Source organism: Procambarus clarkii, chromosome 41, assembly GCF_040958095.1.
Source record: "Procambarus clarkii isolate CNS0578487 chromosome 41, FALCON_Pclarkii_2.0, whole genome shotgun sequence".
Classification (NCBI taxonomy): Eukaryota; Metazoa; Arthropoda; class Malacostraca; order Decapoda; family Cambaridae; genus Procambarus; species Procambarus clarkii.
In genome coordinates this window covers 13,755,548-13,773,092 of record NC_091190.1, presented here as the reverse complement: position 1 = coordinate 13,773,092, position 17,545 = coordinate 13,755,548, and the positions used below count along the sequence as shown (strand labels likewise).

At 46.0% G+C, this 17,545-nt stretch overlaps 1 protein-coding gene across 14 annotated transcripts in view; it reads left to right on the top strand.

Moving 5' to 3' along the window:
* Positions 1-17,545, top strand: part of Fas3 (fasciclin 3) — an 875,420-nt gene that overhangs the window by 813,072 nt on the left and 44,803 nt on the right. For 9 of the 14 annotated variants that reach the window (XM_069339365.1, XM_069339364.1, XM_069339368.1 and 6 more), the window contains exon 1: positions 1,571-1,700. The exons of 2 other annotated variants lie outside the window; for them this stretch is intronic. In XM_069339365.1, the coding sequence (XP_069195466.1) occupies positions 1,586-1,700 (115 nt within the window). In that variant the 5' untranslated portion in view covers positions 1,571-1,585. Of the gene's footprint in view, positions 1-1,570; positions 1,701-14,354; positions 14,715-17,545 lie in introns of those variants that run through there. 3 more of the 14 variants (XM_045746872.2, XM_045746870.2, XM_045746862.2) reach the window with 2 other exon arrangements.

Sequence of the window (17,545 nt, the reverse complement as noted above, 5' to 3'; positions counted from 1 at the left end):
TGGTGGAGAAGCAAGGGGGGGGGGGGGGTGTAGAGAGGAAGTAAAAGGGGGGAAGGGAGTGGGGAAGAGATGACTACTAAATTGTGGGTGTGAGTGGTATCTTCCCCACCACATGAGTCTGACCTTCAAGTCTCCCCCTCCAGTTACAGCCCCGCTCCTGTGCCAGATAAGTCCACTAGGGGCTCACCATAGCCCGTGCTACTTCGGAACTTTTGTTCTAAGTAGCTGAATCTAACAGGTCTTCCCCTGGTGTAGGCTCATTAGTTCAAATGACTCGTGGAACGCAATCCGGCTCCACCGCTCACGTCGTTCGTAAGACTAGAGGACAATATATACGGTAAATCCGGCTTATACGTCAATACAAACTGGGATTATATCCGGTGTAATAGGTGGGAGTCAGGTAGATTATTCTGGGAGGGGGGGTGGTGGAAGGGGGGATTCTCTGGGGTGGGGGGGGGCGGAGGTGCCACGCGTTCGTTTCCCGCCTGCCACGTGCAGGGCGGCTAGGCACGTGTCGTCAGCTGGTAGCAGCGGTCTGACGAACCACACGCGCAATTCACTAACGGCGTTGTCTCGTTATTTACGTCGAGGCGGTGGTCAGATGGGTGATATAAGCCTTCATGAGTCACACACTCACTCATCAACCCCCCCCCCCCCCTCCCCCGCTTACTCACGCCTTCCTCATATACGCGCGCGTCCCTCCTGTATGCATGAAACTACGCTCTGTATACATGCCATACATCCCCCCCAAGGCATATACCATTTGCAAACATCACTCCCACACATGCACGTTTGGTTCTAACATACACATACTACGCACATACATACACTCAAACACACACACATAGGCTCAGGAATCTGTAAACCTGTTGATTAACGGTTGAGAGGCGGGACCAAAGAGCCAGAGCTCAACCCCGGCAAACACAACTAGGGTACACACACATTCATATGTTCGTTGTATATTTCCCACTTGCAGTATATCCCATGTATACTCCTTGCACGCTCACGAAACAGCCGACGTCTTTTAAGACTGAGACACAAGATGTGAATTCAAGACATTGTTGAGAAGGGCCTTGCTTTCTCACTTCCTGCTGGCGTTGGTGACGACAGCTCTTGCGTCAGGCTGGGTGGGGCACGGGGGCTTCGATACCCTGAATCACCATGCTAAGAAACCCACGTGATTTACAATGAATCAATCCTGATGTGGAGGAAAAGGTCTTGGACCGAATTGTTCAAATATAAGGACAAATGAAAAAGTGATTTTCTCTGTTCATATCTTGAGTTAAATTACGCTGTGAGGTAATTATGTGTCGAACATGTGTTTATTGCGGGGTTGTGTTGCGTGTTTCTGGAAGTGTGTGTGTTAGTTCCTGGAAGTTAGTGAGTGTGAGTGTTTTTGTGTGTGGGTGGGTGGGTTTGGGTGCGTGTGTGTGTATGTGTGTGTGTGGTTAGCTAGTGATGCCACGGCAACAGGTGTGAACCAGATGATGCACAGGTGTGTTTGTATAAAAAAAAAGTGATGATGGTGGGGGGTGATGGGGCAGGTACCACCTAGTGAATGTGACAGTGTTGATCAGCGAGTGCTATGGAGTGCCCGACCCGCCTGCTGCTGCTCCTCCCTACCCTTAACGCGCACATAGAAAGGTTCCTCCCTGACACAGTACACACAGAATCACGTGATCAATACTCTGGCCAGATAGGTAAACAAACTGTTGGCAAACACAGTTAATCTGTGAGAGGAAACTGAGTTTCCTGACTCACTGTAGACAGCTGTGAAATAGGAAATATCTCGCCTGGATACCCAAACTCATATATATATTCTCCTTGAATAATCCAACATGTATTGGTGTTAGTTTCGTATCTAATGGACCCCTTGCGACCATGCCCATTTATCATGGACACCCATTCCCATTTTCCCCTCTTTTCCTGCTCCCTCTAACCCTCCCTCCTCACCCTCTCACGCCTCCCTACCAACGTCAGGATGGCCGCCACATCAACTGGGGAAAAAAACAATTGCTAGAGCTTCATGGATATTGCTGGCATTCGACGGCAGAACTGTATTTCCAGTTTACACGCGAACGACGCCCCAATAACAGCCGGTCCTCAGCTTCGATATAGACCCTCCATGCCCGTTTTGTTCATAAAATTACAAAAGTATTTTAGCAATTTACCTGTTAAATAACAGATACACTCGCGGGGGAGCGTGCGAGAATTGCATCGCGCACAGGTGTGTCGTAACGCCCAGGTAATTGGTCACAATTTATCTCGCACAATGGCCCTTTATCTGGCTTAGTTATTGGAAATATTTGTATTGTGTTTGGGAATATTAGAGGGAGTCCCTCGCATACCTTACCTGTCATTTAAGACATATATTACAGGTGTGTTTGGCAGTTCCCGGCTGGCTTTGTGGGCGTATACGCTAGGACTAGGGTGTGTTCTTAGATAACACACACACGCACGCACACACACACACACACACACACACACACACACACACACACACACACACACACACACACACACACACACACACACACACACACACACACACACACACTCCCACGATGACTTGTAGTCATTATTACATGCAATCGTGCCGCATAACTCTTTGCAAGATGAGGTCAAATGATGGTTTCTTCTACCTGGTGTCCATCTTACCCACGACTCTCCCCAAACCCATCACGATAACACTCGTCTCTCTCTTTCCTCATCAATTCTGACAATCTTCTTATCTTTCTTGTCTCGTACATCGTAAGAAGCTTTGTCTCGTGTATATTATGTAAGTGCTGTAAAACGTATAATGAGACAGCAAGTGGTGAGGAAATTACCTGACGTAAAACTCAACGTCCTGCCATTTAGGTCATCAGGGTGAGTTTGTGATCAAGGGGAATGCTGAAGGAATTTGTTATGGTCCTCCCCCTCCCAGTGTGAGAGGTCGTAACCCACCGCTGCCACCATTGGAGTTAATGTAAACAAAACAGGTCCAGTGACTTGCTCATCATTGCCCTGGTAACGTGTAAGATACGATCGCTGGGTGCTTGGCCACAAGGAGTTATGGGGAGAGGGGATAAGCACTTGCTGGACTGCTGTACAAGGGGTGTTGAGTGCATTCATTACTGGCTCATCCCACGTACAGATGGGTCTAAAGGCAGCTGCGCATCGCTGAGTCGACCCCCGTACAGGTAGGGCTGGTGAATGTAGCACAATAAACACTGGGCCGTTATTCAGAGGTGGTGGGTCATCACACACTGGGTAAGTGGGACTGGCAGAGCCAGCACACAACCTATCCATCAACACTCACGTACTGTGTACAGAACGTGTTCTTACGTTCATAGCGGGAACGGAGGGTTTCTTTCCTGACCCCTTGCTGCTTTCATGGTGAGAACCTCCCCGTTCCGGTATCAAACAAAAGCATGCTAAAAATACCTACTACTTAATAGCTCGGTCGATGAAGCTTCAGTCTCTCACACACGTGGGGTCCAGGATTCGAGTCTCCCAGAGTCCAGGTGACTGGAAAAGCATGCGTTTGGTCTCGAATCTCCCCCTTAATACATGCGGAAATCACAATAACGTGATGAATCAAATGAACAGATCCACAACCCGGAGAGGCTGCAGGATCCAGTAAGTTCAGTAGAACTTCGGCTTCAACTTTTTTTTTACCATATCGTAGCTCAGTTGATTGAGGCAGCGTCTGGGATGCTCTCGGACGCAGGTTCGAATCCTCGTCACGGCCATTGTGGATTTGCTCCCCTTAATATGTGTAGCTCCATTGTATTCAATGTTTCAACACAACAACTGTATCCTGCCACAAGCACGTTATAATTGCACCCCTCGGGGTGGCTAGTCCGTGGTTGTGCTGTTAACTGCTTCAACCAACCAATGGTTGATGAACCAAGATCATCGACCCTGTTGGACCAAACTCTCACAAGTCGAGCCTGGCCTCGGGCCGGGCTTGGGGAGTAGAAGAACTCCCAGAACCCCATCAACCAGGTATCAACCAGGTATCGATCATCGACTGCGTTGACGGATAGAGCGGGAGGAGCGATAGCGGAGAGGGACTTGAAATGGATGAACGAGGGAGGGAAAGGTTGATCGTTTGGAAATAATTCTTTTTGACCCGGGCGACCTGCCGTCTTCAGATCCAGGTGAAAGTTGGCGCTGTCAGCTGACGCACGCCCGACCCGCGCACTCCTCCGGAAACACCTCTTACGGTCCCCACAGCACACACCTGGTGAAGCGGTCCCCACAACACACACACACACACACACCTGGTGAAGCGGTCCCCACAACACACACACACACACACACACCTGGTGAAGCGGTCCCCACAACACACACACACCTGACGAAGCGGGCCCCATAACACACACACACACACCTGACGAAGCAATCCCCACAACACACACACACCTGGTGAAGCGGTCCCCACAACACACACACACCTGACGAAACAAGGGGACAACACAGAATGCAAGGAGAACCTAGATGGGACGATTTGCATATTTTCGGTATAAAAAGTCGTAATTTAAAACTCCAAATACGTGCAATCACCCTCAAGTCCGCTGAGAAATAACGTTACCATCGTATTGTGTTAACTATACGGTAACAGAGAAGAGGAATGGAATGAGAGAACACAAAAACGAAACATAAAAAAGGGACCAAGAGACATAGAAAAGAGAGAATGACTAGTAGATCAAGGAATAAGAGGGAGAGAATGACTTGTAGATCAAGGAATAGAGGGAGAGAATGACTTGTAGATCAACGCGGCAGTAGCAGAGTTGGCGGCAGCTGGTGACTGATTTGAATGGGAGTGGATTGGGGGGGGGGGGTGAGATTGAGTGAAAGGTCGCCATTGAATAATTTGACGTGTTTTGGTCTCTCAGAGTGGAATGTGGGGGAGGAATGAATGTCTCCCCACCAATGTGGGGGGGGGGGGGGAGTTGGAGGAGATATTGTCATCTCACCAGTGTGGAATGTGGGTGGGGGTGGGGGGGGGGGGTTGTTTTATCCCTCCACGAGTGTGGAATGTGGGGTTGAGACACTATTCCCTCTACACCCGTCAATCTTCTCATCACTCTTTGCAGCACCTTTCTCCCTCCTCTCCTCCCCACTCTTCCCTCACTGCTCCCCTCCTGATAGTGCTGCCTCAACCAGGAACACCAAATTCCCTCCTGGAAACTTGACGCTTCGTTACCTGAAAATTATACAGGTGCCATGTTGTCAGTGTTGCTGGTTCACCAGGTGGATGGCGCGGGGGGAGGGGGGGTAAGGCAATGGATCTAACATGCGGAGTCCCTCAAGGATCGGTGCTGGGAACCCATAATTTTTTTTTAATTTTGCAGAGTTTTGAAAAATTTTGAACAAATTGCAAAGTTAGTCCGCGAATTGGCTACTGAATTTGAACACCAGTAAGTGTAATGTGATGGCACGCATACTAGGAGACCATATTCTGTAGTCGTACAGCTCCCTGTAACGACTACAGAATAAGACCTGGAAGTGTCTATGACGCCTAACTCCGGAAGCACTTATAAATAGAATAACAACAGCAAGCAGCACACTTATCTACAGTAACAAGTATAAAGTCAGAACATCGTTCAGTGACCTAAATTAGAAGACATTTAGATCTATGTGAGACCAGTTCTAGAGTATGCCGGCCCATTGTGGAGCCCCATCTTAAAAAAACACATAATGAAACCTGAAAATGTTCAACGAGGCTCAGCCCAGAATTGCGAGGGATGGAGTATGAAGAGAGACTGAAAGAGCCAGACCTAACGTCGCTAGAAAAAGGAGAGAAATAGAGAACACATGATAGACAAAATACTTATAGGGATTAGTAGTGTCAAAAGATAAAAATGTTCACAATGAATACGAATAGAGGAAGATGGTATGGCTTGAAACTTATGAAACAGGTGAGACACCGAGAGGTCAGAAACTGTTATTGGCTTGATGAGAAGTAGAAAAATGGAAAGAGTGGTTATACTACTGTTTTTCTACCAGAAGTAGAAAAACAGTAGAACATAGCCATGCTGACGCATCGTCCCCTCCTGATAACAGTGCCTCACACACCACCATCACTGATAATAATGCCTTTACACGCTAACAAAGAAAAATATAATAATCTCACCTCCAAAAGATGAACGTTTTTCTCTCGTTGTGAAATTCGCGTTTTTCAGTGACGACAGAAGCGCAGTAGCAGTGACCACACGTGGCCCCTCTCACCACGACACCCGAGGCCACTTCGGGGCCAAAAACATCCAGAAAATGGCCCCGGGATTCAATCTATGACGCAATTGTGACGTCACTCCCACGCTTGCATTGTATTTATCACAAAACTGCGTCTAATATTTGAGTTAGATTAGTTTAACAGAGAAGCTATGACGTCGATCAGGCACAATTCTTGGTAGTTCTTAAGACCCTGTTTTACCTTGGCAACCATGTGTTCTCCCGTCCCAGGCTCTGAAAAATGTGGTGAGGGGGGAGTTGAACTTTTTGTGGGGGGGGGGGAAGGGAGGTGATGAGGGGGAGGGAGGCAAGTGAGGGGGGAGGGATGTAGGGAGAGGGAGGAATCCCACAGTCACTGGGGAAGGGAGAGATGTGTGTGTGTGTGTGTGTGTGTGTGTGTGTGTGTGTGTGTGTGTGTGTGTGTGTGTGTGTGTGCGTGTGTGTGTGTGTGTGTGTGTGTGTGTGTGTGTGTGTGTGTGTGCGTGCGTGCGTGTGTGTGTGTGTGTGTGTGTGTGTGTGTGTGTGTGTGTGTGCGTGTGTGTGTGTGTGTGTGCTAATAGTGTAAATTATTACCGCGCAAAACCTTGTTGGAAGATTTGTGTTGTTTTTATCTTATCTTCTCATGTCCTTCGTCTGCTTTCTCTTCCTCTGCTTAATGTCCTGTTTTTCCCTTTGGTTGTTTGCGTCTCACACAGCGTCCTTCATCCTCATCTCCATTTCAATCTTCTAATATATAGTTTTCCAATTTATATTTTTACTACTACTACTACTACTACTACTACTACTACTACTACTACTACTACTACTACTACTACTACTACTGATAATAATAATAATAATAATAATAAATGAGACAATCGCAGGAGCAGAGCAGGGGGGGGGGGGCGGGGCGGGGGGCGGGGGGGGGGGTCGAACCAGCATCTTGGTGAAGGTCAGCTGGCGCCATAACCCCCTGTTTGTAGTTAAGGGTCGTCTCTTGTGTGTAGTTTACTCCCGTAGTTGTGCTTGAGGGGGTTGAGCTACGGCCTTTTTGGTCCCCGCCTCTCAACTTTCAATCTACTGGTTCATTAGCTTATTTGAGCTTAATTATATCTACATTTGAAACTGTGTATGGAGTCAGCCTCCACCGCAGCACTGCCTAATGCTTCGCAATCTACTTCCTGTGTGTGGGGGGGGGGGAGAGGAGGGCACACTCCTTGGGGAGTGCTTGGGGATAGATGGGACAGCCTGTACAAGGAGAAGAGAGAATCAGAAGATGGTGATGTAGACGTGAGCCTCCAGAGAGAGAGAGAGAGAGAGAGAGAGAGAGAGAGAGAGAGAGAGAGAGAGAGAGAGAGAGAGAGAGAGAGAGAGAGAGAGAGAGAGAGAGAGAGAGAGAGAGAGAGGAAGCAATTACCTGGGCGCACCTGGTCTCTCCTTCCCTCCTCCAACGGTCCGCCCTCCCTCTGTTGCCCACCACTCTACCTCCCCCCCCCTTATCCCTTTAACATGTCTCCCAATCCCTTTACCCTCTTTAACCAAACCTACCCCTTCCTCCATCCCCATACTCTGTCTCACATCCCTCCCTTACCCTGTTCCTTACCTCTCTACCCACCTACCTCATCCACCCCATCCTCCTAACTTGTCCCACATCCACCTACCGTGCTCCAGATCCCACTACCCTTGTTCCACCCCTCCCCTACCCTGTTCCTTACCCACTTCCATCTCCCTCATCCGCCCTTCCCTGCCTCCCCACTCTCATCCTGTGAGTTCTAGTACTACCCTACAGTAGTTCACAGCCTCAGCCCACAGCACATAATTCCCCCGATGAAATACTGACCAGAAATCCCTCCCCTAATAAATGATTACAAAAGAAAAATGTATGCAAATGAATAATAATATTAAACTATTGAGCCTTAAACAGAACATCAAAACATGTGTGGAATCATCAGGGAGTGTGTATATATGAATGCTACACAGTATTCATCTATAGACATCCATATATGCTGAAATGCACGTGAAGAACCTCTCACACACTCACAGCTCCATGACAAGAGAGCAAGCTTAGTTCAAGTACGTTTATCGAGACAATGAAATCAAATTTCAAAGGGATAGAGTAGCTTAGGCTATTTCTACCTTGCTCTACTTCAAGTCCCTCAAAGGGCCCACAAATCCAGTGAGTACAGATCCACAAATCACAGTACAAGAATCACATTTAATATTGTAGGTTAATATAGTAATATAATATAGCTAATATATTTTTAATATAACAACACAGCATATAAATGTTACACTTTTGGGACAAAAGTGCTTGTAGCTCCTAAGTATTCTATCATACCATTATCACACATACAAGCAATTTGATGTGTTACACTACTTATTTCCTTATTTAGATAGTTATCAATAAGTTGACACTAATAGATAATGATGTAAGGTGTGGGCGTGCGGCATACTACATAATTTACACTCCTTATCTTTTTCACTGACATCAACACCGTATTGCTAGATATATTTGTATCCTACTCTTAATCTCATGTAAATATGTAAATCGAATCATTCAACAATATTCCCACATGTGAAGGGATCAACATGAACCTTACTTTATACCCATTTTTTTGCTAATATCTTAACATTCTCTCTACACTCGATCACAATATTCTGGTAAACTGATCATCTGGTATTTTAAGACTCCAACGCTCATCTACTTTGAACAAATCCACAAGGGCCGTGACGAGGATTCGAACCTGCGTCAGAGAGCATCCTAGACGCTGCCTTAATCGACTTGAGCTACGACATGGTCTCCTCTACTTTGTCTTTATAAGGAAGAAGAAGCTTAGCTTAGCTGCCAACACACACACACAGTGTCAGCAAGGCGGACAGTCCGCCTTATTTCATAACACTTACTGCATTTCCCATTTCTAAACTTTCCATTCATCTGTGACTCTCCATCATCTTTACTTCCTTCCCCCCCCCCCCCACAAAAAAACACAGCCAAGAGCTATGGGTTCTATCGTCCTTTAGAGCCACGGTTCTATAATTCTCAGAAGAGGACATAGATAGTCTTATTGTTTTGCCACGGGAAGACGGCGAGTGGTCACATAGGCAGGAAGAACATGCCATATACACATGAACAAATCCACAAGGGCCGTGACGAGGATTCGAACCTGCATCCGGGAGCATCCCAGACACTGCCTTAATCGACTGAGCTACGACAGGGTTAAAAGGGTTGAAACCGAAGTTCTACTGAACTTACTGGATCCCGTAGCCTCTCCGAGGCACAAACCAGGCTTTTATACAACCCCTCCCCCCCCCTGCACCCGAGCTATGTCAATAGGCCGTTCTCCCTCTTCGCCCATATACACAATTTCGTCGCTCTATGCTTAAAGGTCTTCGATTGATTGATAAAGATTAAGCCATCCAAGAAGTGGCATGGGCATGAATAACCCATAAGTGGTACAATTTTGTGTTCAGTAAATCTTTTCAGTGTTCTGAGGGCGCATCTAATCGTCGTCAAATAAAGGTCTTCATAACTCTGGCTCTTAGAGTGTCTTCACAGCTCTCAGAGGCATTACGTGGGTGAGAGCGTGCAGGTGTTTAACACTGCTGACAGGACAGGCTGACAGAACAGGACAGGACTGACAGGATTTAGTTTCTACTGAAAGAGTTTCGAGAAAATAAATTCAACATTTATCAGGTAAAATCTTGGAGTAATATGGAGACCTGTTTCTTGGCTGGCATCATTGTCTGATAATCCTGCTGAGCCGGTCAGGTCAGTTATCGCCAGTGAGCTGACTGTGTCCAGTCTGAATTGGGAAAACTTAAGCGTCTGTATGAATGAACCTTTTAAAACCTGCGTGGTACAAGAGAGAGCCTTTAAAAGCCTGCGTGGTACAACGGAGCCTCTACGGGTTATTCATGCCCGTGCCATCTCTTGGGTGGCTTAATCTTCAAGAACAACAACATACGTAGCCGGCCGGTACGAAGACCATTCAGTGCAATTTACTACAATACAACATATTAAATTAAATCATTGACGTGCAGGACAGAACCACTTGCATGCTTCGTGAGCGCACGCCAGCTAGGGTCGAGCTGACAAGTTCGGTGTTCATGGAGTCCATATACACAGTTTCTGGGATGCTCTCCAACGTAGGTTCGAATCGTCGTCCACGGCCCTTGTGGATTTGTTCATGGAGTCCATATAATGCTTACTGCGATTATATTTGGCCTTTACGATTATAGGCCTTCAGCGTGGCGATATACACGAGAATATTGGGTGCTTGTGCTCAATGTGTGTGTGTGTGTGAGCTGGGTTGTGTGTTGATTTGCTACGTACGGGTCATTGTCGCTTCCCCTCTGCTTGTATCGACTGGTACTGCGAACGAGTCGTTCCTCAGTGCCACTCTTGATATGGCACTCATCCAACTGTTGTCTTATGGTGCCACGACGAGAGACTATATACATGTATGCCTATAAATACTTCCACAAAAACTCAATGATAAATTTGCATACATTAAAATGTTAATAATTAAATCCCGTTAATCCCACGCGGGATTTACTTGATGTTTCTGACCGTTAGCCCCCCACAAGTACGATGTTTCTAAGGGTTAATGTTAATCCCAGTTCCACAATTGTGATGGAGCTTGGTGTTCTGAAGGGATGGAGCGTGGCGTATTGAGGGGGGATGAAGCCTGGTATTCCGAGGGGATGGTGATCAGTGATCTGAGGGGGATGATTGTGTAATGGAAGGGGGAGGGGGAAAGGAAGAAAGGGGAGAGAGAGAGGGGGACAAACTGACACTGAAGGGGAGTGTGGGGTGAGACAGGCAGAGGCGAGTAATCAGTAATCACAGTGATGGATTACCTCGATCAGCTGTCACGGGAGGGATTATTTCTCTCCTCCCTTCACAACACCCTCCGTCACAACACCCTCCGTCACAACCCCCTCCGTCACAACCATCACCACCAAAACTAACACCACTACCACCACATTACTCAAAGCCTCCTAGCATTACGTAAGTAATGAAGAAATATGAGATATTTAATGTTGATGCTGAATGTAGAACATGAAAAAACATACTTTTACTCTGATGTATAATTTTATAGCGAAATTAGCAGAAAGCTAATGGTGACGCCATAGGAAGTCGACGATCCGAGCGACAATGTTGTGGAGCGACTTATCCAAGATATATTATTGCCTGGAGGTTAGGTTAGGTAAGGTACAGAAGGCTGATATGCCAGCCAATACTCTCCAGGCAACAATATATCTTGAATAAGTCGCTTTCCATCAGTGAATGGAAAGTCGCTCCACAACATTGTTGCTTTGATCGTCGACTTCCTATGGCGTCACTTACCACTTACTTTCTGCTAATTTCGTTATAACATTATATATTTTCATAGTAAAAGTATGTTTTTCATGTTCTACATTCATCATCAACATTATAGTGAGTAAATATGCCATATTTCTTCATTACTCACGTAATGCTAGGAGGCTTTGGGGAATTAGTAGGACCGGCAAGTATAACAAATATTGCCTGAACAAAATTAGATTAAAAAAATGAGTTTCCTGCAAGAAGTGCTGGACCAACTAGGCTGTAGTGGATATATGGACCTGCGGCCCGCTACAAGTTATCACAATTAAAGCCTGGCCCCCGGCCGGCCTTGAGAAGAAGTACCCCAAGAATCCACCACCACTACCACCACCACTACCACCACCACTACCACTAGCATCGTCACACTGGGCACGCAGTGATGGGTGGAATCTTGTGTAGAATTTTTTAGGATATTGTAATTAAAAAGTGACATTTGAAGGTCTTGGCTACCACAGTAGCAGCAATAAAAACAAACACACACACACACACACACACACACACACACACACATACACACACACACACACACACACACACACACACACACACACACACACACACACACACACACACACACACACACACACATACAAAATAACGAACAAATTAGCAGGAACAAGGAAGCACTAGGATACACCCAGCTGACCAAAGTGTGGTGTAGGGGGGGGGGGGTGGGAGTGTAAGGAAGTGTCACAAGCAAGCAGGATGAGGTGTAGTGTGTATACAAGTGATGGAGTGACTCTCGGGAACGACTTACGGGCTATTCATGCCCGTGCCACCTCTTGGGTGGCTTAATCTTTATCAATCAATCTCGGGAACGAGCATTATCCCTAAAACTATATTTTATTGAGGCATTATTTAAATACCTAGCACTCCACTCGGTGGGATGTACAGGCTGTTGCCAGTGAAGTTTATTATGCATGGAAGTGATAGGGAGTATACATGTTGCACTAGTTGGGTGTACATGGATTATACTAGTGAGGTGTACATATGGTAGTACCAGTAGGGTGTAGACGGTAGTATTAGTGGAATTTTATTTGGGTGTACATGGTTTTATAGACTTTCTAACCAGGAGAACATTTGTTTTATTGTACACTTTAATACTAGTGGGTTTTACTGAGTAATACTTATCATACGTTGAAACATTATAACATGTCATTGAAGAGTGTATTGCTTCTGAATACATTTTGAATGTCTCAACTACTACGATATTTCACTACAAAGCCGACAAATCAAGACTATACTAAAGAAATAGAAGAAACCACTAAAAACCACTGTCTTATCGGCCAAATACACATCAATATACGTTATATTGGTATTTACAGCCTCTTGAGAGACTTAAAGTAGAGGAGGATAGAAATAGCCTAAGCTACTCTATCCTTTTGAGACGTATCTTAGTGTCTCAATAAACTTACTTGAAGGTGAAGGTACACCTCCACCTCCCAGCCCTCACCACTCACCGCGGTACCAACGCACAAACAAGGACGAGAAACGGCCGGAAATTATCTCGATATCACATGGTGTGTGGCGGAGCCGGGGAGTGTCCGTCTGTGTCTGTAAGGGGAGGGGGTGAAGGGGGAGAGGGGTGGGGGGTTGAGGGAGGGGGAAGGGAGAGGGGTGGAGAGGAATGGGAAGGGAGAGGAGGGAGGGGACCGGCCACTACCACACTGCTGCTGCTCAGGAAATTACCAGCAGCCCGGGTTGAGCCTTGCTGGGTGCTAGGAGGCTTTGTGTGGCCAACCGTTCACGACCTCTCAACACAAATCCAGAGAAAATCGTTCCAGAGGAATTATTTTGAATCGTTTTTTTCCATATTCTGGATTTGAAGAGTCGTGGGAAGCATTTACAGCGCCTGACCCAAGTTCATTTGTTCATCAGGCCAGGGCGGCGTTAGGCAGCAAAATGCACATGCCTGGTTCTGGTAAAGCCAGGCCCACGTCTGGCCTGGCTCCAGCGAGGCACATATATAAATAAGAACATGTTTATAACTGAGGGAGGTCAAGGAGGGAGCTTCTGCCGGCCCCGCGCCCAACGATGACACGCCCGCCGACCCGCCAACACGTGAGTCACATGTAAGTCAGGTACAACGGTGGCGGGAAGATGCCCGTCGTCACCATATAATCCCTTATCCAAACGAATAGGTTTCTAATTAGTTTTAGCATACGCGCAATTAAGCGTTTAGGCACCGTGCGTATTGGACTAACCCGATGCTCATCTCGGGGCCTTATCCTAGCGGTGCTAAGTGTACGAGGAGAGGAAATGTTTGATGGGGCATAGCAAGAGACTCCGTCATCCACAGCAACCCGCTTGTACTAGCAGGGCTGCCAACCCAATCTCCTGGAGCCAGCCGTTTCAGTGCCCACAGTGGTGCCAACTTAGAGTTGCCGTATTTCAACTAGATGGCAGGACGCATTCGTTTGGCCTTGGTAAGAAAAAAGTGGTCGCTGCATTATGAACCTTGCTTGGTTGGAAAGGAAATGACAATAACTTGCTAACCTGATTAACGCTGTGATGGGGGTGACGCTGGAAGGCATCTCCTCCCCCCACTTCCAGCCACCAGTTGCCATCAAGAGTTTCATGCCTTCAGCGGATTAACGAATGTTAACATATATTGTTTAGTATCTTGTATATAGAGATATTAAAACATCAGAATGATGCTGGTTGTAGACGACTGTGTTGTAGCCATCGCTGTGGAAAGAATAACAATAAAGAGAAGTAAGTATTTAAACGGGTGGGTGGCAGCTGGGCGGGAGCGTACCTGCCCGCCAGCCGTTGTGTTTGCCAGTATACCTGAGGCGCGCGCGACGGGAGGACGTCTGTACCCTCGCTCCCACTGGCTGTGATAGATGATGGTAGTCGTGATACTGTGATAGTATATCAATTAATATATGTATTTGTCATCATTCCGTGCGCCTATAAGGTGATATACACTTATTAGTTACGCAGTGACGCGTAGGAAAACTGTGTTGTGTGCGAGAGCCTCAAGATCTGCGGTAGTGCATCTTGAACGTGTTGAAGAGACTTCAACAGGCCATGTGCAAGTGTTCCTTTGTGCGGGTGGCGACGGTGGCCCTCGCCCTCCTCGCCCTTACCATAGCTCAAGAATACAACGTCGACGAACCCAACGGCGATGTCGTCTTCAGTGGTAGGTAGCAGAGCGCGCTTCTCCACACTGCGCACTTCTGCGATAACATGAGTATTATCTGTAGTTCAGCACTGAACTTGAACCTGAAATCCACGATAGCAACAATTTACTGTATTATGTATATTTCTATCATTATATAACATAAGTATATACTGTTGTATAAACTGGCACATGTGAGTTAGAAACTTTTTCGAAATATATATATATGATAAAAATTTGAAATGTTTAGATAATGATCCAAAACAGTTCCGTATAAGGGTTGGAGTTCTTTCTTAGCTTGGTGGTTGATACAAGGGTTAGTACACTTTCCACAACAATGCATTTCTCGAATACATAAATTGTTCATAATTGATCAATATGCTGTTTATTGAAGCACGTCTCTTATATTTGGTTGCTTTTTGGACGCTTTTTAGGCTTTTAGGGGAAGAGTCTTGAAGTTGGGCCAACTCCCAATTGAACCTCTTATTTCCTGACGCTACGGCGGTCAATTCTTCAAGTCTTTTCAGTGTTACAGATGTAGGTGTAGTGATTAGTGGGTTCTGGTGTTGCGGTTTGTGAGAAACACGACAGCCATCTGCGTGGTGAGGCTGCGTGTGGTATCTGGCGTGTGAAGGTGTAGTGATTAGTGGGTTCTGGTGTTTGTCAGAAACACGACAGCCATCTGCGTGGTGAGGCTGCGTGTGGTATCTGGCGTGTGAAGGCATCATATATTTCCGAAATCAAAGCGGCTGAGGTTGGTCGCTGTGAATTTCAAGTAGTTTCGGCCCGTTGCTTGTGTAGACAAGTTAGAAAAAGTATCATAGTTTTATTAATCGAATTAATTATACATTGATCGCTCAAGTGACCTAAATATGCAGGTTATGCACAAAATATATTATAAAATTTATTTTAATATTAAGTACTTTTTTGCATTTGTGATATGGGAAGAATGTCGTCCTAAAGGTAGTCCTGGAAAGAACATAAAAGGGGGGAATGACCTGTGTATCGAAACCGGCCCCAGTAAGGCGAGAGTGTGGAGCTGGGGGATGCCCGTGCCCCTGGTGAAGGTCTGGGTCGCTACCCGGAACACCTTGGCCGAGAGCTTGTACCTGCAGGTCATCTTGGAGAGTGTTGTCTTGTGGTGCAGCAGCCACCTGGCCGACCATACACATCTTGGGGCTTGAGGCTACAGTGCGTGTATACATATGGTTGTACTGGTAGGAGCAGACGGCCTTCCTGACCCTGGGCATACCGTGGTGGTATTGGCATAGTGCCCGCCACACCCTGCAGACAGGATGCTAGCCACCGCCACCCATCACACCACACTACCGCAGTTACCCATCACACTCTTGGTGTCTCAAAATACACAAGGATCATACCCGTCACCATGAAAGGTAAAGAGAATCTTGCTCTTAGAGCTGTCACACTTGAACCAATTTCCTCCTATCTAAAATCTAGGCTATGGAACAGAAACCGCCTTGCAGTGAAGTCCATGGTCGACACCGTCATTTCAGCACATATTCTGGCTCTGGATCCATGAAGCAGCTATACACATGTACTTAGAAACCTGTGCCTCTTTTTCTCAATCTTTGGCGACTCTGTTCACATTGATAAGCTCCGAAGCGCCAGGACGCAGCCTATAACAATAACAACATTTGATTGGGTTCCTCTCGGACGTAGGTTCGAACCCTCGTCACGGCCCTTGTGGATTTGTTCATTGATTGGTAACTTTCGTTGCTGGTAAACAGTTTATTAAGTGTAAACAAAGCCGCTTAAGATTGAGAAAAGGACAGGTTGGTAAGTAGAGGAGTATCATTTTGATGAATCCTGGTTCTGGCTTGTGATGTGCAGTCTGTAGTTAACTCGTAAATTATATAATTTCATAGCGATACGCAGCTTTGGTTGACTGTGTCTTGCGACCGTGTGTTGAGTCGTCTGGCAGGATGCTTGTGGCGATGCCCTCAAGTATGGACCTGTCACGATAACAAGATATTTGTAAAATTATAGTTATCTCGTTATAACAATAATTGCCGTTGTCGGGGGCAGGATGCGGCATACAACAGTTGCCTAACTCTAGGATACCTATTTTATTGATAGCTGAGGAAAGGTATTAGGTGAAAGGAAACATGCCTCACCATTTCTGCCCTGTCCAGGGATTGAACCCGGGGTCCCTTGATTGTGAGCTTGGAACGTAGACTACTGTGCTACAGGACCCATCACGTTTTGCCTGACTTAACATAAGAAAAGAAGAATTAAGGAAACTGCAGAGGGCCTGTTGGCCCATGAGGCAGCCCTTATTTATGGCGGCTGCCTCATATATATATATATATATATATATATATATATATATATATATATATATATATATAACTGAAAACTCACACCCCAGAGTTTTCAGTTGCATATTGTCCAGGGGACCATTCTGGCTTGTTCGCATATATATATATATATATATATATATATATATATATACTGTATGTCTAGCCTACGCTTGAAACACTCCAAGTGATCCCACGTCTATTATTTTACTAAGTAATCTGTTCCTTGTATCAACAACTCTTGCTTCCAATCCAGTATTTACGCAGGTCTTTTCTAAATCTAAACCTATCCAATTTATAACCAATATATTTGACGTCTTACCTTGTACCTGCAGGTCTACGTTTAGACAACGTTTTACTGACGTTGGCCAAAATAATTATGGACAATGTGGTATAATTACACTACTGTTGCACAAGCGGTGTTTGGGAATTCGCAGCATTCATCATGTCTCGCAACAACTTAATAAAAAGCGGAAATAATTACCTTGGAGGAAAATTAGACCAGCTTTACCAACAACAACTGGTGTGCCAACT